This window comes from Mauremys mutica, chromosome 1, assembly GCF_020497125.1.
Source record: "Mauremys mutica isolate MM-2020 ecotype Southern chromosome 1, ASM2049712v1, whole genome shotgun sequence".
Lineage (NCBI taxonomy): Eukaryota > Metazoa > Chordata > Testudines > Geoemydidae > Mauremys > Mauremys mutica.
The window spans coordinates 92,454,356-92,476,743 of record NC_059072.1 but is presented as its reverse complement, the minus strand read 5'-3'; the positions used below and the strand labels follow the sequence as shown (position 1 = coordinate 92,476,743).

Below are 22,388 nucleotides of genomic sequence, written 5' to 3'. Positions count from 1 at the left end.
ACTATGAACCAGCACAGACTTCTTATGGACTTCAGAATGCAGAGTCCTCAAAACACCAGAACCCCTGAGCACTGGAAAAGCCTAAGTGGTGGAAACTTAAAACTGGAAATAAATAAATAAAAAAACCAACAACTTTAAACAAGTAGTAATGAGTAGACTTCTTGACTACACACAGGGATGTGTGGAGGATAACTGGCACAAATTAAAATGAACATTGCTGGAAATGGCACATGAAGTCCTCGGAGTGGTGAAACCAGTACCAAAAAGGATTTGAAGGGAGACTTAGTGGTAGAATTCTCAAGTTAAAGAATCCATTGAGAAGAAAAAGGTAACCTTTAAAAAATGGCAGGCCAGTGGCTTGAGCAATGATAAGATGGCATATATGGAAGAAAACAAAAAGGCCAAATAAGTATTGTGACAGCTAAAAATTTGGCTTGTGGCAAGCTATATAACAGCTTAGGAGGTTATGAGAGAGAACAGACCATCTACAAACTCACTTGGGCAAGAAAGAAAACAATAAGGGATGTAAGAGAGTTTGCTTATATTAGAAATTAACAAGATTGCAAATGAATGGTGAACCAATCAATGAAGTCTGGGGTGATCATTTTGAGAGTGATCAATGAGGAGACTCCAAGAGAAAACTACAAATCTGTAAGCCAACCTGTGGTGTGATAGATTAAATACAGGAGGAAGATGATGTAGAGGCACTTATGAAAAAGAAAAGGAGAAAGCACCTGGGACTGATGAAGTACCGGTGGATGCACTGACATCATTGGGAAGGGAAAGTATCAAGTATTTTACAACTCTGTTAAATGATATTCTCAAGAAAAAGAAATTGTCAGATTAATGGTGTAAAGCTTTGTGGTGCCCTGTAGCAATGCTGTGACTCACCCCTGCAGCCCCTCCTGTCAGTCATCCTGGGAATTAGCTCTTTTGACCCAGAGTGCCCTCTGCAGGCCAGTGTCCTGCTTGCCACTGGCCCCCCATGTCCCTCCCAGACTTGGTGCCCCTTATCTTCAGGCACTGTCCCCTGGCAGTGCATCCACTCTCTGGGTCTCCCCACCCAGGGGAACCCACACCCACTATCTTCACCTCAGTATAGCCACTGCCAGTCATTAACTAGCCCCCATTCCCTGGGTCAGACTGCAGTATAAGTGCCACTCATCACTGGAAAAGGGGGGTTTCGACCTTCTGCCTCTACCTATCTTTGGGCTGCCCCCTGAAACCCCAGTACCTATTCAGCCTTACACTAGGCCTGCGGGGTTTCCAGGCCTTCTGGCCTTCCCCTGGCTCTGCTCCACCTCTGGTACACTCCCCAGCAGCCAGACCCATCTCCCTCTACAGCTAGAGGAGACTATCTGCTCTGGGACCCCTGCCCTCTTGTAAGGGGCAGCTGAGCCTGCTTCCCCAAACAGCCTGGGAACTGCTTGCTCCCTGCCAGAGCCCTCTCCTGGGCTGTTTTAAGCCCTTTAAGGCTGGAGTGGGTGACCACCCTGCTACATGCCTGTTTTAACCTGGAACCCAATAGGTACATGCCTGTTTTAACCCGGAAACCTAATAGATACATGCCTGTTTTAACCCGGAAATCTAATAGATACATGCCTGTTTTAACCCGGAACCCAATAGGTACATGCCTGTTTTAAAACATAAAGGAGATATTACACTGTATGCTAATTATTGCCCAATTAAGCTGATATCACATGCTATGAAAACGTGGGAGAAGATTATGGAAAAGCATTTGTGTGGATCAGTGGAAATCTGGAAGGATCAGCAGGGACTTCTGTGTGGAAGGAGTAAAATTTACACCATCGTTCTATGAATCCTCAAGGAGAAGCTCAAAGAAAAAAAGGGTGGCAACTGGGTATATTCTTTGTGGACTTGGAGAAGGCATATGATTATTACCAAGATAATTAGTTTTGTGGAATTTGCAACGGAGAGGTGTACTAGAAGGATATGTCTGTTTTTATCTGGTTATGTATGATGGAGTCCAAACCATATGAGGCTACAGCAAGAATTTTCTGTAAATGGCCTGCATCAGGGGTCAGCATTGGATCCTTTTTTGTTTGTGGTTTTCATGGATGTGATAAGTGAGAATATATGAAGGGAGTCATCTTGGAATATGGTGTTCGCTGATGACTTAGTGATATGTGCAGAAGATTGTGAGATACTTTGAACAAGTACAACACAGTTTTGAGCAAGTGGGACTTACAGAGATCTTTGGTGAGACTGAGGCTTTGATAACAGAGGGAGGAGGACTCACCACAAAGAATATTGCAGGCAGATAGTGTAGAAGAGTGAAATAATTTAAATATCTAGGATCAATGGTTGCTGACAATGGTTCCCTCCTACATGATGCCTGGCATCATATCAAAGCTGCTTGGTACAAATGGTAGGAGCTGACCTCAGTTCTCTGTGATAAAAATATACCAATAAATGTAAAAGGTAGTGTGTAAAACTGTAGTTCAACCCATCCTAATGTACAGAACAGCGTCCTGGCCCGCCACAAGAAAAGAAATCAGTATGCTCTCCATTATGGAAATGAAGATATGGAGATAGTGAGATGACTGGACATTCCTTGAGAGGAAATGAACTGAGGTTGTAAAGGGCCTAATGAGGGTTGTCCCAACTGAAGACAACTTGAGGGAGGCTATGCTACATTGATATGGACATGTCCAGCAGAGACCTGAGAGTTATATTGGTAAAATGGCCCTTGTGCTGATCTTGGACGGAAGATGACTAAGGGAGAGGACAAAGACATGGTACATGGACCAGGTATCAGCAAACCGTAAAAATACTAATTTGCTTGACAGCCAGGTGTACAGTTATGAGTTTTGAAAGAAGGCAATAAATGTTGCTTACCCTGAAAAAGGAAGTGGCAAGAAAGAAGATACTAATGTTTTTATTTAACCAAACAACTCCCCCTTCTGAGTTATCACCAGATTTTGTATCCCTGTATACATTCTTGCCTGTCTTTTAGGCTAGCTCTTACAACTTGCGTTCTGCATGCATGGAGCCCTCTGGCTGGGTGCGGAGCCAGGTTTAAGTCACTAGGTCTGTGCACAGATGTAGGGGTCTGCCCACATGGAACAAGATGCAGGATAGTGGCCATATATTTAAACTGCTGGAAGGGGCACAGTCTTTATACCTAGGGCAGAGCAAAGCACAATGTTGATGCATAGTAAATAACATTGCACAGTAGAGTAGGTGAGATCAGAATCTGTGTTTGTGAGAAACCAACCTTGCAAAATTGTCATAAAAGCAGTACAAAATCGATGAAGCTGTGCTTGGCGATGATGATAACGGGGGAGAAAAGATAGTGTTCATGCCTGTATTTTAAATAAATAAAATTGCTTCTCCCAGGCAAGCAAGAAGGTGGAATTTTGCAAGGCTGGTTAGACACAGCTTTGCATCAGGCGCCTGCACAATGATTTATCAATCATAGGTAGCACAATGATGTAATATACATATAGGTGCAGGCAGCTTATCACACGTATACCTAGCTGTCTGTGTAGAAACCTACACAGAAAACGGGCCAAGTCCTGCTCTGCTTACACCTGAGAAATCTCCCCGCACCGGCCCTAAATCCAGGGGCTTAGCTGTGGGGCCTTTGTCTATGCAGTGTATGCCGTGCAGGGGGAGCCGCACCGCGGGCTGTCGTGCCCCCGCCCCGCTGTGCAGCAGAGGAGCTGCCCGCTCCAGGTCCCCCCCCGCGCCTCAGCTGGAGGATTACAACAGGCCTGTCCCAAGCAACCACCGCGCTGCATTTTTCCGCCGACTAATAATTCACGGTGTGGGTGGGGGAGGAGAGAAATGGTTTTTTTCTCGTCCTGCTTCCCCTTTAAGAGGCGGAGGTGAGGGAGTTTGCGGAAGGGAAAGATGAGCAACGCGCGCTGAGTGGTCGGCCTGGTCTCGTGACGGCAGCTAGCCCCGCCCCTGATTCTTCCCCCCCCATTCTAGCCCCCACCCCCGCGTTCCATTGTGAGTGCGAGCTCCGCGCGGCCCCGCCCCCACCCGTAGCCCCGCCTCCTTTTTTCTCTTGGCTCATTTCCGGCCGCCGTCGCTCGCTTCCCTGTGAGGACTCGGGAGAGCGAAGAAACAACAGCCGCCATTTTGTTTGTGTGTGAGCGACTGAGGGAGGGCGAGAGAGACCGAGCCGGACGGGGCGAGCAGCGCAGAGAGAGCCAGGGGCCCGGGCGGGGAACGGGGAGAGAAGAGAGAGTCCGAGACCCAGCCCCCACGTACATCACTCCAGCCCCACAACCAGCCGCCGAGAGCCAGGCAGGGGCAGTAGGGAGCCTGCGCGCTCGGCCTCCTCGCTCAAAGCCCCGTCCTACCCCGCCCCGGAGCAGAGGAGACCCCCCCCGCGGTCTGTTTAATCCGCAAGGGGCAGATTTCCCCCTCTTGGCCCGGTATTTTGGGAGGCGTCTGGACCCCCGTTGGGGCCCCCGCCCCCTATGGCGGAGGCGAGAGGGCGTCCCGGCAGCGCCTGAGCGGCGGTGGGAGAGGCGGAGAGTGACCATCGCCGAGCGCAGGGGTGGGGGAAGAGAGGAGCCTAACACCCCCCGCCCTGCCCAAACCCAGCGCTAATAACCACCCTCAGCCGCTGGGGAGGGGGAAGGTAGCGCGAGAGAAGGGGGGAGGGGCCGCCTGCTTCCTCCTCCTCTTCCTCCTCCTGCTTTGGGATCGGTCCCTCCGCTTGCTCTGGGGGGCACCCTGCTCTTCGGGCTGAGAGAGAGCGCGGAGGGGGCGCCGAAACCCGCCCCTGCACCCCCATCCCGAGATCGGCGCTGCCTGCATCAGGACAACAACCCCTCCTTCTTCCCCGCACAACAAGATGTGAAGCGGAGACTCCTGGGACTTATCCTCACCCTCCTCATCCTTCCAGCTCCCCTCTCTGCAGCCATTAGTGCCTGGCGAGGAAGAAGCAGGGGGAGCTGGGGACCCCGCACACGCGCTGTCTTCCTCCCCTCCAGCCCCTTCGCGGGCGGTGGGTTTTTTTTTTTTGCAGGGTGGTGTTGGACAGGGAAGGAGCTGCTAGAGGAGGGTGATTTTTTCTCTCTCTCCTTTTTCCTCCTCCTCTCCCCTCCTTCGCCCGCCTCCTTGTGGCGATGAGGAGGAGGAGAACGACGCCGAGGAGGAAGAGGCTGATGGCGGCGGTGAGGCGGCAGCAGGAGGAGGAGACCCCCCGGAGGATGAAGATGATGGTGGCAGAGATGAGGAAGCACCAGCAGCACAACAGCCGGGATTAATTTGACTAAAAACCCACCAGCCTCTTCTCCTTTTTTTTATTTCTGGCGGGGGCGCTTTCCGTGTTCTTCCCGTCCCTCTGCCTGTGGCCCGGGGGAAAAGGCCTCTTCCCCACCCTACTCCCCACCTTTCCCCCCTGCTGAGCTGGTGCCACCCTACCAGAAACCGAACCCGAGGGGCAGAAAAAGGGGAACTTGGCCCCCCGCGTCCTCCAGATCCGTCGCTCGCTCTCCTTAGTCTTCAGCTGCGTCGGGGGCCCGAGAGGAAGGCGAAGATTTTGGGGATCCCCCGTCTCTCTGCTCGTTGTGTTTGTCTAAAAAGAATTAAAAATGGCCGAGAATGTGGTGGAGCCGGGCCCGCCTTCAGCCAAGCGGCCTAAACTCTCCTCACCGGCGCTCTCCGTGTCCGCAAGCGACGGCACAGGTCAGTCTCAGGGGCCCAGACCCCCTCCCATATCCCAGCTGTACACCTAAAACCCTTTCTCTCGCCTTCTTTTCCCCATCTTTTTTCCTCCAGCTTCACTTCTCCCCTCCCCCTTACTGTCTTTCCATTTGCACCCCTTTTTCCTCTGCACCTATGTGTATTAATCTCCTCGGAGGGTATTTAATTGCTCTTGCCCTTTATTTGTTGGACGTGATTGAGAGGAAAGCTGTTTGGTTTATTATGCATGTGGTCATTTGCAGAAAAAGACTAACAGTGTTACCTTTTTCATCCTTTTCGTTGTAATAATTATATCAAACTCACTCTCTGTATCTTAATTCTGATTATGTGCATAAAATATTGCACACAAGCATCCTCTTCATCACTCTTAACTGTGTGTATGTGTGTATATATATATATATATGTATATGTGTGTGTATATATATATATATATATATATATACACACACGAATCTCTCTTACTGTTGGCTTATATGTAAGGATTTTATATCACATTTTTTTTCTAAATAAGGGATTGACGTCTCTTCCATTCTTCATTTTAGCCCTTGTTTGCATTTTGGTTATTCTATTTACTTTTTTACCTTTTCCCTTCACCCTTTCTCACCCTACTCTTTCTCAGAGGAAAAGCGGTTCTGTTTTTTGTTAGAAATTTAGCTTAGTCTTAAGTTTAAAGACCTAGATTGCAGATTTTAGTGATGTGTAGGGCTTTTTAAGAGCCTTTTTATCTTCATGCAAACACATAGCGTTTCATCTTATTTGCATTAAGAATCAATATGGAGCGCAGTTCATTTTGCATCTCCCATTTCTTTGCTGTGAGGCCAAAATGTCTGAAATTCCCATGTATGTTTATTGGGTTGTGAAGATGAAGGGGGCTTTTTCTTTGCAATCCCTGCAAGGATTTTTAACTGTTCTTTTTTTTTTTTTAGGGAGGAACCAAGCTAGAGGGTGTAAATTTTGGGTGTCTCAATCCCCAGCAAACATAAACTGTGTGTACTGGAAATTAACAATATGCTGTTCTTTTTTTCACTGCCTCTTATTAAAATGCAGATAAATATTTGGTCATTTTGCTTTGAGAGTACTGAGCAGCCTGCCCCTAGTTGTTTCTCAAAACTCGCTTTTAGACTTCTTAGCCAAAAGAAAACTTTGGGGACTCCCCCAACTCTGTCTGTCTCCCCCTGCCATACATTGTCTAGTTATGGTGGTGGTTCCTTGTAGGCACCAGTTTTCTTGTTCATTGTAATTGTTTGAGCTGCCAGGAAAATAAGTAAAAAATGGCTGGCCATCAGACAGTAAACAAGATGTTTAAATGTCTAGCTTTCAGTTGTACAGTGGTTTAACTGGAATCATCTTAATTAAATTTTTTTTTTGCTGATCTTTTTCTTTGTTCTGGATTAATGAAGTTTTAATTGGTGTATAATTGTAAAAAAAAGTTTGCCGAGAACTTTTAGAGCACATTAAGGCATAGGCAGTGTTACAGAGACTGTGAAAGGGGGTGATGCATTTCTGTCCCAAAATCAACAGGTCCAGTCTTCAATTAGAAGAGGGAGATAGGAGAGTTCCTCTTCTTCCACCCTGTCAGACCAATGGTTGATTTTTTTTTAGCATTACTTAGAAAGCAAGTACTTGAATTCAGTAGCCTTCCTATATTTCCTTTCCCTGTCAAGTTGATCATTCAACAGGGGATTGTTTTAGTTCAAAATCATATCATCCCCTCCCCCCCCCCCCCAATTCATTGTGTGGAAAGTTCCAAATTTGACTTCAGGCTTTTTTTTGTCTGTGTATGTGTGGGAAATTAGGATACTGTTTAGAATAGTTGGACAGGTGGACACTTTTTATGTATTTGATGGAAAGTATAAAAACATTGGTTGTGCCAGGCTACAAGGAGCTTATTTCTATTTAACAAGTGCAGATGCTCAATATATTTAATATAATGTGAGCATTTTAATCAGAATTGGGTGTCTTAATAGTTGAGGAGTCATTGTATAGGTCTGATCAAACACTTACTACATATATTTTAACTATTTCTTAGGAATTCAGATGTGACATAATAGTGGACAAAACAGAATGTACTTTGTTCATAAGACTTGTATAAACTCAAACTTTATTTCATTCAACAGGTAATGCAGAGGCTTTGGATAGTGTAAATTTTTCATATGAAATTACTCAGTAGTTATTGATGAAGACTTCTTTACTCTGGGTTCTCATGTTAAGTAACATATTAACATTGTGGGGGCTTTGAGGCACAGTACTATGTTTGTTACCTGGGCAGTAGTATGCGTTCATCTCACAAGCGCACTTATCTTGCAGAGTTGAATATTACGATGTTTCTTTAAGTCAAAATCCATCATTTGCGGGTTTTATTCCCTCACTTCCATTGCATGACTGTTTTTTGTCTCATGTCATCCTGTTTCCATAAACACCAGTTCTCCAGTTTCTACTATATCTTTTTAGGCTTTTTCCCTTTCTTTTCCCCAACTAACTTTGAATTAGTGATGTGTAGTGTGGTAGGTCTTAGCTGTAGAATGGGGTGTGTTTCCCCACTCCTAGGATAATTATTGCATCATGCTTTTGATCTTACCTTAATTTTTTACTAGAAACATTACATTTTTTTCTGCAGTAATCTAAATATTAGATTATGAACACATAAAGAAGTCTGTGAAGTGAGGAGTCAGAAATTTCTGAATTGTTGTGGCCATTTCACCTTGCTTGCAAGTGTGAAGGGGATTCTTTTTTTATATTTCTCACTGTTGGCTTATTTGGTTCGGTGTTAATTTAAAATATGGATTTGGCAGATTGGAGACCTAAGAGCAGTGGTGAGTCTAGTTGAGTTGCTAGAGCTGAAACTAGCAGATGTCAAATATTTTCAACATACAGAAGCCATAATTCATCCCCAATTGTGTTTTTTGTTGCGTACCAAGACTATATAGTTAGTTGGTTTTCAGACTGCACACAAAAAAGGAAGGTTTTGGGATTCCGTTTCAGAACACAAAACGCATTGGGAGAATTCAAAAGGTGTTCACATGGGTTGCACTAGTAAACCTAATTTCTTTGCTCATCCAGTAGCTTCTTGCCCACTGTCACAGTGCTGGATCTCTTTCTAAGAAGCCTTGGCTGTTATTTCTTTCCTGTTTTGAAAGTAATGTTTGCTCTGAAGCCATAGAAAATGGTATAACTCAAGAGCTTTCACAGTTTAAAAATGTTTTATATAAATGCAAAAATAAATTCTAGTAAAGGCTAAATTTCTTGTCCAGAGGAAGAAGCAGGAAGGGAATACTGTATTACCAACCAGCTCAAGTATTTAACTGCAGGTTCATATCATTTGCCAACACTAAAGTACTGTTATACCTACTGGATACTGAGGAGTATCAGAAAATCTTGATATTGTGAATAGTTTTTCTTCTAGTAAATTAATGGTTAAACTTTACATTTTGTTTTGTAATCCCTTTAATTCTTAATGCATCCATTAAAAACTCTTGACTTTAGGAGCTGAACATCTTAGATTTTCTCAATAGTTATAAAAGTACTGGTACCACTTCAGTGCGAACAGTTGACAAAAATTGGTGGGAAGGCGGTCTAATACCTGTCTATGCATGTGAAGCCCTAAGCTGAGTTCTTCAAAGAACACTAAATCTGAACACTTGAGCCAGGTCTATGCTAGAAACTTTTGCTATTATAAGCAATATCAGTTAAGGGTTTTTGGTGACATTTATGTCCTGGCGAAAGCCTTCGTGTAGACTTGATCATTCCTTCATAAAAGTGCTTTTGCTGATGTAATGTATTTCATTTGGGTACCTGGTATAAGCTATACTAGCAGAAACACTGCTTTTTAAAAAAAAAAAAGCGTAGCTGCAGCTTTCACTTAGATTCTGTTGCTATATTTATACCCAGCAACCTTTTCTCAGTGTAATCTAGGCTTTGGAGTAAAAGTCTACCATATTTATTTTTCTTAATACTGTAATTAAATGCTTGACAAATGCTTTATGTAAATTTGGCATCCCAAATAGTCTTCAAAAATACCAAATATTTTTTAAAGTTCATTTTGGGCAAGACTTCCTTCCATTAATCAGGTGTGTTAAATGGTGTCATGTATTTGGAGAGGGTATCCTGAATTTTGTATTCCTTGATAAATGTCATAACATTGTAGTAGACAGTGCAAGATCTTTTGGTTGTTGGATATAAAAATATTGTTTGAAATGTAAGTTGTAAAATATTAAACAACTCCATCATTTCCTGAGATAACCGTTAATATACAGATTTGTGGTAGAAGAGATCTGTATGTATATTTGTAGTATGGAATTTAGCATCCTTTAGCTAGGCATATTCAAAAATCAGATTCTATTGATTAACAGCAGCCCATAGAGCCAAATGTACATCCCCATAATCTCCCTTCCACTTGGTATCCATTTTTTATAAATCTTGATTTTGTTCTCATCTTGACCCTTAATTCTTCTGCATACTTCATACCCAAAGTGCATACCAGGGGTAGGCAACCTATGGCACGTGTGCTTGAGCTGATTTTCAGTGGCACTCACACTGCCCAGGTCCTGGCCACCGGTCGGGGAGATCTGCATTTTAATTTAATTTTAAATGAAGCTTCTTAAACATTTTAAAAACCTTATTTTACTTTACATACAGCAATAGTTTAGTTATATATTATAGACTTAGAGAAACAGACCTTCTAAAGACATTAAAAGCTATTACTGGCACGCAAAACCTTAAATTAGAGTGAATAAATGAAGACTCGGCACACCACTTCTGAAAGTTTGCCAACCTCTGGTGTATACATTTCTCTCTTGTAGTGAAAACCTTCAGGACTTGCTCCTCTTATAAAAATGATTCGTATTCTCATCTTCTGTCATCTGGTTTACTGTAATTCTTTGTATAGAAGATGTAATTTTCATTGGTTTTTGAAATACGGAGGGTTGTTTCTTCATTAGAAACACCTCACCTCAAATTTTAATCTGGCTCCCCATCTATTTCAGAGATTGATACAAAGTCTCTACCCAGTTTTCAGGCTCCCTCTTGGAGTTTCTCTCCATTTGTTTGACCTCACCTTTTTTCTTTCTAGCCTTCTCTCCTTTCAGGTCTGACTCCTGGCCCCTTTCTTGCACAGCAATCAGATCTTACTCCTGAGTTCCCCTCCCTTTCAACTTTACATGTGCTCTTTCTCTCTGAAACTTGGGTGAGTGAGTGTTGCAGTTCACCTTATTTTCATTTGCTGCCTCTTTAATTGTATAATCAGATAACTTACAAAGTTTTTGTATTATAGCAAATAAAACTATTTTTACTTGTATTAATTACAGCGGTGCATCTGAGACTGTGATAGACATTGTACAGACTCATAGTAAGTTATAGTCATTCTCTAAAGAGCTTACAGTCTCAATAGACAAGATATGCAAAGGGTAGGGAGAGAGAACCAGAGGCATGGAGAGGTGAAGTGACTTGTTCGAGACCATGTAACAGGTAAGTGGCAGAGCCAGGAAGAGAACTTGGGTCTCTTGACTCATGTTCCTGTGCCCTATCACAAAGTCGCACATCTTCACACTCCCTTTACTATGAAATACTGTCCATCAGCAACCACGCTGTAGGCAACTGTCAAGAAGTCACTTGGAAATCTTTATTTTTATAACTTAAATGTATTTTTCACTCATTTTGCTTGTTCTGGTACCAGGAAAAATTAGAGACTTAATTAAAAAAACAAACAAACAAAGACCTGAAATTATTACATATATTTAAATATTAGAAATTATTTAAAAATGAGATTTATTACCTTTCCTGGTGAGACCCAGTTCTACTTTTTTTTTTTTCCTCTTCACTGTTTTTGTTGTTTGAAGTGTTAATGGTGTCAGTTGTTACAAGAGAAACAGAGAACCCTTAATTTGGGGGTTGGACAGGTAGAAAATAATGTAATAATACTGTATTGTTACAGTTGGCAATTATTATTTTAATTTACACTAAATAATTGGTGTGAGGGAACTGAAATAATTTTTAGTTTGTAGTCAAGTGGACTGTCAAGAACCCTGTGGTTAGAATAAGATTTTTTGAGAAGAACAGTAACTTGATATTTCTATGGTGGTTGATTCAAAAATCAATGATCCTGCAGACTTGCATTCCATTCCTAATCATATGATACCTATAACTATTTATTTTTCTTTCCGACACTCACTGAATTGCACATGTAAAATTGCAGTGTTCTACACACTTTTTAAATTTTAATATTTTAAAATTTAAAATAATATACACAAGTAAAGCTCTATGGAAATATAAATTGTGTGTGTGTATTATGCAAACTACAAGTAAAAACTAAGTCCTGGGCACTGTACAGTGTAGACACCTGAGATCAGAAGGGGGTGTGTATTACTTAAAAGGAAATAGCAACTAACAAATGGATTTCTGAAATTTCAGGAGAAAACCTTGCTGCTGAATTCAGGAATTTTAGATGCTAGATTCCAACAAAACCTAGTTACATTTAAGTAAATGCGGTTGGGATGGTCCCTTGTTAAATGATCTATTTCAGGCTGAATCCTTAACTCTGCGTAAAAGGAGCCATCAGTTCAGATCCTTAATCAATTCTTTGTTAAAACACTTGTGTAGAGAATTTTTTTACTAATGCTTGTGGGTTGTGTAGAGGCGGGGAAGATTAAGCATATTACTGGAAGAATTCTGGCTCTTTTCTATGGATTGCTATATCTAAAGTGTACAGCAATCTTTCTCTGCCAGTGGATTTAATGGGACTTATAAGTATATCTATTGCAAGTTTTTTTTCCCCCCTACTTTTGGTTGGTTGTCTCTAGTCTCTCCTCCATGACTTGCCCACATGCTTCAGTGGGACAGTCTTCCAGTGCATGCTCTATTGATGTAATAATCTTACTTTAACCATTTTCTGCACATTAACCAGTGCCCCTCTGTGGAGATTGAGCCCAAAGTCATTTAGATTTGTTATCTGACAAACTAAATAATTTTGCTGATTTGTTTACCTGTCAGCTTAAACTACTTATATGGTCTCCAAGGATTTGGCTTCTCAGTCTTTACCAAAACTGTAGCAGCAGGTTGAAGTAAAATACATCTGTCTCTGCATATGGCTGTATTCAGTGACATGCAAAACATCGTGATCCCACTGAATTTGGATACATGAATCCGACAAGCAAGACATAAACCATAGTTATTTTATACACAGGAACCTTTTATTTGCTAAGCGGTAAAGCAGTGTCCATGGGTATGATCCGATATTTCTTTCTTAAAGCATGTTTCCTGATATTACGTTGTTATATGAATCACAGCACAAAATGACAAATGTCACTTAACTTTTCTATGTATTTTGAAGGCTTTACTTTGTCATATACAAATAACTGTCCTCAGATATGCTTTTGTTGTAGGATTTTTTAAAAGAGAATGTTGGCACTTCATTTTTCCAAGAATTCTGAACAGCTCCCATTTTTAGATGGGGGAATTGTAATGGGTGACTCAGCCAGGTGTGTAATTGTCAGCTACACTTCCGTCAGCAGAGATGTGGAATTGATGTGACACTAGTTAGATTCTCTCCACTTCTGTTGTGAAAATGCTGTGTGCAGGAGCAGCGGTAGTATAGGTGATTCACCACTGCTGGTGTGAGGTAGAATGGCAAGAGAAGTTTTTCTCTTTTGTCCTCCTGTCCTTTTCCACAGCACCAGTGCAAAACCATGCCTATATTAGCGCTCTTCCTCCATTTAGGATTTTTTCAACAGGATGCTGGAGTTCAGGACCACATCAGTTACAAGTCTCTGCTGATGTTGCTGGGAAGCATGAGCGAGAGTGAGCCCTGGTGATTCTTCTACAAAAGAATTTCTGAAATGTATAGTTGCTATAGATCGGGGTTGGCAACCTTTGGCATGCGGCCCATCAGGGTAATCCGCTGGCAGGTCGCGAGTCGTGTTTATGTTGACCGTCCGGAGGCACAGTCCCCTGCAGCTCCCTGTGGCAGCAGTTCGCCGTTCCCGGCCAATGGGAGCTGTGGGAAACGGCGGCCAGCACATCCCTGCAGCCTGTGCCGCTTCCTGCAGCTGCCATTGGCTAGGAATGGTGAACTGCGGCCACTGTGAGCTGCGAGGAGCCGTGCCTGTGGACGGTCAATGTAAACATAATGTCTTGCGGCCTGCCAGCGGTTTACCCTGATAGGCTGCATGCCAAAGGTTGCTGACCCCAGCTATAGATTAATGTTTTCAACCCAAGCCACTGACTTAGTTTTTCTCTTTGTAGATCGTAAGTATGGGGTGAATAGGTGGGCTGTCCTAGTAAGCTAGAGTACCTTGCAAATAAGCTGTAGACTACTTAAACTAAAGGTCACAAAGTATTGCAGGGCTACTGACTTTTTTTGGTATTCCAGGTAGAAAGTTCACCCATGGCATAATAGTGAATGGTTGCTTCGTTGTGCTTTCTTCTGGTGGTCCACAATGTTAGTATGCTAAAATAGGCTCCTGTGGCACCTTATAGACTAACAGACGTTTTGCAGCATGAGCTTTCGTGGGTGAATACCCGCTCTTGCATCTGAAGAAGTGGGTATTCACCCACGAAAGCTCATGCTGCAAAACGTCTGTTAGTCTATAAGGTGCCACAGGACTCTTTGCTGCTTCTACAGAACCAGACTAACACGGCTACCCCTCTGATACTAAAATAGGCTCATTCACCTCTAATTTCAACTTGTACTAGGGCCCATAGTGCTCAGAAAATTGAGACTCTTCAGTAAAACTTACATATTTGAAAACTGCTATACTTTAAAGCTGGTGTCAAAACTGTACAAATGAAATTCCTATCTGAAGCTTATGTATTTTTCTTAAACTATTATTTTGAATCAGTCTAGCTTTACAAAGCCTACGCTATATATAGGTGGCACATCCTTGGCTGAGGAATGTACTAGGCCAGGGGTAGGCAACCTATGGCACGTGTGCCGAAGGCGGCACGCAAGCTGATTTTTCAGTGGCAGTCACACTGCCCAGGTCCTGGCCACCAGTCCGGGGAGATCTGCATTTTAATTTAATTTTAAATGAAGCTTCTTAAACATTTTAAAAACCTTATTTACTTTACATACAACAATAGCTTAATTATATATTATAGACTTAGAGAAACAGACCTTCTAAAAACATTAAAAGCTATTACTGGCACGCAAAACCTTAAATTAGAGTGAATAAATGAAGACTCGGCACACCACTTCTGAAAGGTTGCTGATCCCTGTACTAGGCAATAAGTTGATTAACAAAATGTTTCAGTTGATATTAAGCTAAGCTCTTACCTTGGTATATTGCAGCCATTATTAACTATTAATGTCCAAGGCCCCTCATGTTGTTTATAACTTGGGCCAGTAGTCACTGAACAAAACTAATGTAGAAGCTTTGCATTGTGTATTTTTAAATCTGGTTTACTCAGATACCGGTAACTTTTTAAACTTCCCCCTTTAGTTATTGTTAATCGCTTTCAGAATGGTGAATGAGTTGATATGTCTCCTTAGCTCATGTTGGTGAAAAGCACTCGAGATCATTTATAAACCTTAACATTTTATTTCAAAATATTTTAGTGACCAATTAATAACAAAACTTTAACATATTAATCAGTTTAATGTTAAAGTAGTAAAGTTCTCCAGATGTCAAATCCAGAATAAAAACAGGATGGAAACTGGGTTACAACCTCTTTGAATCAGATGGCTCAGTAGTTTTAGTGCTCTTGATTGTGGCACTGATCCAAAGCCCATTTTGAAGTCAGAGTCCTTCTATTGACTTCAGAGGGCTTTGGATCAGGCCCTGAGTGAACTTTCAGATCACTGTTCTGAGCAAAATGGAATGTTTTCTTTTGAGGAAGAGCTGTGTGGTGATTGTGGGGTGTATACAAATTACACGGTATATGAATTTGCACAAAGAATGAGCACCCCAAGATAAATTCTTTTCAGATTGGGCTAGAGCAATAAATGGCCTTTTATAACATTTACTTGTCATCTTTCTCTTTGCAAATTAATTATATCAAATGTGTGACAATTCTCTCCCCCCCCCAAAAAACAGCCCCACAAAAAAACAAAAAACTGGTAGATGAGCTAATATGTACGTCTGCCACTGCATTGGACATTTTCACTAAGAAACTTTGGGTTGCTGCTACGAGCCTCTGTCTGAAACGCTTGGTTTACACTCCTAAAATGGCTTATAGGCTTCTATTTGCAGACTTTCAGGGATTCTGATTACTCTAACATGAGGTATTGAAAAGTTGTTCTGGTTAGGCACAACTGTTGGGTAGGGTTTTGCTTGCAGTCCCAAACTTTGAATTCAGGCATCTTATTTTCCTTTTGATTTCCTTGAGGCAGAATGCTCATGAATACTGCATTACAGTGGGGTCTTTGGGGTGTGATGTGGTGGTGAGGGGAAGCAAAAACCACAATTTCTTACAGTAAGGAGAATTAAAAACCTAATGCCAGAGGCTCTTGGGGTTTCCAAAAGACAAATGGTGTATTAAAGCAAAAAGGTTATAGCTTCCTGAAACAGATGCAGGGAAAAAAAATTGCAGCTTTGGATCAAACCTTCGTATTCTAGGCAAAAAGAGGTGAAGTTACTTCTGGTTGTTTAGGGACTAACATCCTAGGATGTTGTGTGGTTTGTGTAGCTGAACTCAATAGCTTTTGTGGCTCTGAATCTGAATCTTGTACTTTTTTAGGTCTTGTTCGAATTTCTGCCTTTATTTGATCTTAAATCAAATAACTGGATTCTGTCTGAATACAGCACTGGTATAGTTAATACCTGATTGCCCTCTGATTAAAAATGCCCTCCACAATTTTTTTAAAAAGTAGGAAAAAACTATCACTAAATTTCCCTTGAAGGGGATTGTTGCTTCAGAAGGGTTTACAATGAAAATACTATTAGACTCTGTCATAAACCCCATTAAGGGCAAATAAATCTGACCTTCTCTAAATATTATTTGTTAGAATCCTCACTCCTGAATGTTTCCTAGACAGAACAGGGTGGTGGAACTCTGCAAGTATTAAAGGTTGCTGTTGGTGGTGGTGGTGGTTATCCCCAAAGAACAGCAGAGCATCTACTGGCGGTCACACTCCACCTGAACTTCTAATGGCTGCCATCTGAAATTTCCAGTCCTTTCCTTGATCAGTCAGTGATGGAGCTCCCCACAGGAGCTTTGCCCCTTCAACTAAAGTAGCGACTCTTCACTGCAGTTCAATTTCTTGTTGCTTCAGTTTTCCTTTTTACTTCAGTCCCTCCCTGGCTGAGGTTCTTTCTGTGTCACATCCCTCCTTGGAAGAGTAATTTTGTCTCCCCATCAGGAGACCTTTTGGCCCTAATATTGCAACTTTCAGATCTTGTTGGTAGTACTTTGTTTCACCTCCTCCCTAGCTTTATTTGAAATTTTATCTGTATTTCAGGGTATTGAACTAAGTTGTTCAGGGCATCTAAATGTTTTGCCTTGTGAGGATCCTTGGCTTGTCTTCTTAGCTTATCTTTTTGTAGGGTACTTTAGGTCATGAGCCTCCATTCTTGGATCCCCAGTGTAGCTGCTTAACTGTGAACCCAAATAGCTGGTTACACTATGGTGCTTAGTTGTGTCCTGTGAGTTGGTGTTTTCTTGCTTCTAGGCCTTGTTCTGGATAACTTTCAGATCTCTCTGCAGAGAGTATCTTGATCTCAGCATTTCACGGCCATTGCTTCTGCCTGAAAGTACAAAAGAGATGCCAAGTTTCATATGCAGTAGCCTGCATTGTGTGACACCCAGCAGTCAGTGTTGATGGTAAAGCTTTGAGGTGCACTTGTTAATGCTTGCAGGGCTCTAGGATTGGAGTCCTAATGGGGCATTTTGCATGGAATACTGAGCGCTTGTCGATAGTTTTGCCTGATGTGGAAGACTGAGTGTGCCAAGTACAAGACAGTGCTGCTTGAAGTGTCTATTGGACAAAGCAGAGAGAAGCGCTGGTATCAAGCCCTGTCCACTCGTCAATTCATTTTATACATCAGAAAGAGCTATTCTACAGTCTGATTTACTGATGCATATCAGGGCTGCTGATGGATTGTTCAGAAGGATGATTGTTCTTTGAAGTCCCACTTTGATTCATCTCTCTTCCCATTGCAGTGCTGTAAAGAGGGATCTAGACTGGAGCCTCAAGGCCCTGTCTTGCTTGCTATAAGAATCTACCTCAAGGCTTACCTTGCATGTTCTGTCATCTTAACACAGCTTCTCTGCCAAGATCCTTCAGGCATTTCTGTGCATACAAGACACTGTCTTTTCAATTAAACACCTATTCTTTGAAGATTGACTACTTTGAGACCATTGTTCCCATCTGCAGAACACATTTAGGCAATTAGGTCAAAAACCTCCTCAGGTATCTGGAGGCCTCTGGAGCAAGTTCCCAAAAAATTGGGATTATTCCTCCCTCTACTATTAGAAGCTAATCACCCAGAAACTTGGTAGAAAGACCTGTTAATATACTTTCAGAAACAAGACAGACTAATCTTAATTAAGTGAGGAGAACTTCCTCCAGTTGTCTAATCTGACTGAGATTCGTCTGAGCCAGAAAACATGAAAGAGGGACTAGCTTTGAGTGCCTTCAGCCCATTTGCAAGTTTGCTTCTCTGCTCTGTAATTGGTAAGGACATATTTTGCTTAGAATGTAAACTCCTGTGATGGGGACCATTTTTTGTTTTCTGTTTGTAAAGTGCCTTTTTCAGTGTGGTCCTGGTCCCTCACTGGGACTCCTAGGCATTACTGCAGTATAAATAATGTTAGAGATACTGTTTTCCACCTTAAATAGGACAACTTTGAGATGCTAGGGCACTGAGCTCCTTGCATGTTAAAGGTCAAATTCACCTTGAGGATCTTGATTAGGACTCATAGAACTGGAAGGAACCTCAAGAGGTCATCTAGTCCAGTCCCCTGCACTCAAGACAGGATTAAGTAATAACCTGCTCTTAAAAATCCCCAATGATGGAGATTAACCACCCTGACAGTTATGAAGTTTTTCCTAATGTCCAACCTAAAGCACCCTTGCTGCAATTTAAGTCCATTTCTGCTTGTCCTATCCTCAGAGGTTAAGAACAATTTTTCTCCCTCCTCCTTGTAACAGCCTTTTATGTATTTGAAAACTTATGTCCCCTCTCAGTCTTCTCTTCTCCAGACTAAACAAACCCAGTTTTTTCAATCTTCCCTCATAGGTCATGTTTATGTCTATGATCTTTAATCATTTTTGTTGCTCTTCTCTGGACTTTCTCCAATTTGTCCACCACATCTTTCCTGAAATGTGGTGCCCAGAACTGGACACAATACTCCAGCTGAGGCCTAATCAGCGTGGAGTAGAGCGGAAGAATTACTACTTGTGTCTTGCTTACAATACTCCTGCTAATACATCCCAGAATGATGTTCGCTCTTTTTTTGCAACAGTGTTACAGTAATGTCTGAATTTGAGTAACTTAAGGCCACCTAGGTATTAGGTGAGTCTCAAAATGACTGGTAGGAGGAAAACTGATCCCAGGCTGAATGCCTGGACGTGCTTCAGGCTGGAAAACTCATAAAACCCATGCAGTACCAAAATGATCTGTGTTAACACAGGATAGCCAGGATCCCCAGAAGAGATGGCTCACACAGTATGAAAGTAAAAAAGCACCACATTCAGTGCATGACTGAGACCAGCTGGTCTATACCTTGCTTAGTGCCAGCAGGGAATAACTACCATTCCGTTGTAAGGTCAGAAGGCTTCATCTGACTTAACACGTGTATCCCATGGTGTGCAGATAGATCTCAACTTGTTGGAAGTAAGGAAGTTTAAGATGAGCCCTAGCAGTGCAAGTTCATGGTGGTGTCAGTGAAGTTCCACATATTAATAATGGACCAAGATAGGAGAAGACTGTGTACTCAAGCTAGTGCAGGAAAGCTGTGGCTGCTGTAAAGAGAGGTGTGTTAATAGCTGGCAGCATGGGGGAGAGGTTAGGGCTGTTGTGTCCCATAAGGCAAGAGAACACATGAGGGAATTGTGAATTGAGTGATGACACAAATTGGCCATTGTTGGCTTACGAGGGCTATGCTTTTGTCCGTAGTCTTGTCTGTGAAAGACTGTAGGATTGAAGCAACTTGTTCAGTCTGTACCTTGCTCATGATGTGGTTCCTGATAGGGTAACATTTCATGGGGTGTTTTCTTTCACAGATGAGTTCTATGGTTGCATGGGCAGTAGCTGACAAAGGGACCTTTGGACATAACAGAAGTATCTGCTGTTGGCGCAGTTCATAAGAGAACTGTTGCATATCTTCTTTGCACCTTGAGGCTATTCCACGCTAATGCTATTTTTGTAGCTAACCTTTTGGATATGGCCTAATTAAAAATAGGTCATTTGTCTCAGTAACCCATCGTCAGATACTTAGGGTGAAACATTTCCTCTTCTCTACCTCTTCACTTTACCTGTGAACCCAGGGTATTAATAGATCTCCAGATTAACCTAATGTAGGATCCTTCTGAACCACTGTAACACTGAAGGTTGCTTCCTGGGTATTGGTGACTTCGGTGCTTTACTTCAGAGCTTAAACCAGAGTGCCTATTTCCACCATGAAGTAACTCTTCGGTATTTTGGAGGGTGCCATGATGTCTCTAGAGATCACAAATCATTATCTTGATGATCAAATGTCTGCATACTCCCCTACTTTGGTCAGATCTTCTTTGGTGCATTCTGGGTGACAGAGTTAGTTAGGTTGCAGAAGACTCAGTGTGTTGGAAAGCCGACTCCTCTTCCTGAGTTTTGACACCAGGTTCTTGATTAGATGGTCAGTGGCCGAGCCATGCCAGTGCTGATTTGGTCAGAGCCAAAGCAGCCTCCACAGTCTGCCTCAAGATGCATATTGTCTGCAAATAAATATGAATATGAAATGAGCCGTGACTCTGTCATGTGCATACGTACACATAAAGCAGTACTGCTGAATCAGTTTCCTGGGGCTGTTCATAATTTGATCCTTCAGTCCAACGGGATCTGCCTGTAAAATGTGGGAACACAAACTCATCGCTGGTCTTCAGACTACTGGTTTGGTTGACTTTGAAAGGAAAATCCTACAATTGGAACATTGTCTGGTGTATGTTTCCTATCCTTTGGCTGTAAAAGACTTTGTAGATTTGGGTTTCAATTTGACTTTACCTGTCATTAAAAACAAAACAAAATACAGTTATCCTTGCTCAAGTTCACCTCATTTTTGATTAATACTTACTGCTATTCTCCTGAGACAACCATTTTGTTGAGAAGTGAGAATCTTGGCAAATGATATCTTTCAGGGTGGATTTCATTTAAATCAGATTGATTTAAATCATGATTTAAATCACTAGTCAGGAAGACTCGATTTAATCATGGATTTTTACATAACAGTGCATTCTTGTTGGTTATTATAACCTCAATACATATTCTTCACAGCTCAGAGATAGATGGTTTCATTTTTAGAAGGTACACACTATATATTAAGTGATTTATTTTGAAAAAAAATTTGAGTAGTTTTACAGCTATATCAGAAAATGGATGATTGGTTATTTCATTTACCAAAGATAATTGAAGCAGATATTTATTAGTTCACCTCCCAGTGACTTATCTCCAGTTCAACAGGTTAATCATTAATATTTGGAGGATTTTCTTGCCATGCTGTATTAGGAGGAGAACATCACCAGACAAACATTTAAATTGTTTTATTTAATTAAAACAACATTATGTATTCTGGATATTTTTCTTCAACAGCAAACATACAATATTTTAACAAAACAAGCATATGAATTTTTGAATTTGAACATTCAGGTTTGTTTTTGTTAAAATGGTTTTTTTACTAAAGTAGTTAATGAAATATTAAAAAAACAAAAAACCCCACAAATTAGACTGTGTCAGCCAGGTCAACATGAGAAACGTAAAATATTGGCTTCTGCAGCTAACTGTCGTCTTCACCCTCATTTTCTTGTTTGTTCATAATCTGGAAAAGAAAAACAAGCTTTCCTGCTTTTTCAGGTCCCAAACGATTTCTTAGTTTGGAATGAATTAGTTCAAAGAAAGAAAATATTCTTTCTACACCAGCAGAAGAAGCTACCACTGTTAAAAGTGAGATTATCACTTCCAGAGTCTCTGAATCCAAGTGCTTAAGTGACTTCCACCATTTCACTGGTGTGACTTTCTTTAATACATCATCAGCAAACATATATGAATTGAATGGTTCACCCTGAGCTCTGATGTTTATTATAGTTGGCGTTATGGAGGGACGATTGCTTAATATCCATGTCATAGCCAACTCCTCTTCTTCAGCAGTTAAGGTTTCGCTCCGGTACTGAGTATTGGGAATATTTGCAATAAAATGAGCTGGAGATAGTTCTTGTCCCATTTGTGTTTTTTAATGCTTGTAATTTAACTCTGTCATTGCATACTTCTCTTTTTAAGATCTCACTCAGTTCCTTCCAAATTTCAACAGCGTCAGCAATAAAACAGCTATTCCCCTACATTTTGTTCAAGGCTACAGAAATAGGCTTCAGGGTACTCAGCATGTGTTCAACATTTCTCTTAAGCCCAGTGTTGAGAACTTTGGCTGTGACAGTGCCATCTATTTTTTCACGATTCTCTTCACAAAGTCATCAGATTAGGCCAGTTCTTGATTTAGTGATCAAAACACTACTGAGTTCCATCGCACCTCTTGTGGGAGAGTTAGCTTGGTTCCTCCCACTTTTTTAGAGCAGCTGCCGC

The 22,388-nt window shown here is 41.8% G+C and overlaps 1 protein-coding gene and 1 long non-coding RNA gene across 6 annotated transcripts in view; one reads left to right on the top strand and one right to left on the bottom strand.

Annotated features, from left to right (window-relative positions):
- Positions 1-4,983, bottom strand: part of LOC123346923 — a 36,129-nt gene extending 31,146 nt beyond the window's left edge. Inside the window, exon 1 of the long non-coding RNA XR_006573021.1 lies at positions 4,869-4,983. This is a non-coding gene — a long non-coding RNA (uncharacterized LOC123346923). The remainder of the gene's footprint in view (positions 1-4,868) is intronic.
- EP300 (E1A binding protein p300) overlaps positions 4,079-22,388 on the top strand; it is a 174,819-nt gene continuing 156,509 nt past the window's right edge. For 3 of the 5 annotated variants that reach the window (XM_044984360.1, XM_044984354.1, XM_044984346.1), the window contains exon 1: positions 4,079-5,670. In XM_044984360.1, the coding sequence (XP_044840295.1) occupies positions 5,577-5,670 (94 nt within the window). In that variant the 5' untranslated portion in view covers positions 4,079-5,576. The remainder of the gene's footprint in view (positions 5,671-22,388) is intronic. The other 2 variants (XM_044984339.1, XM_044984333.1) reach the window with 1 other exon arrangement.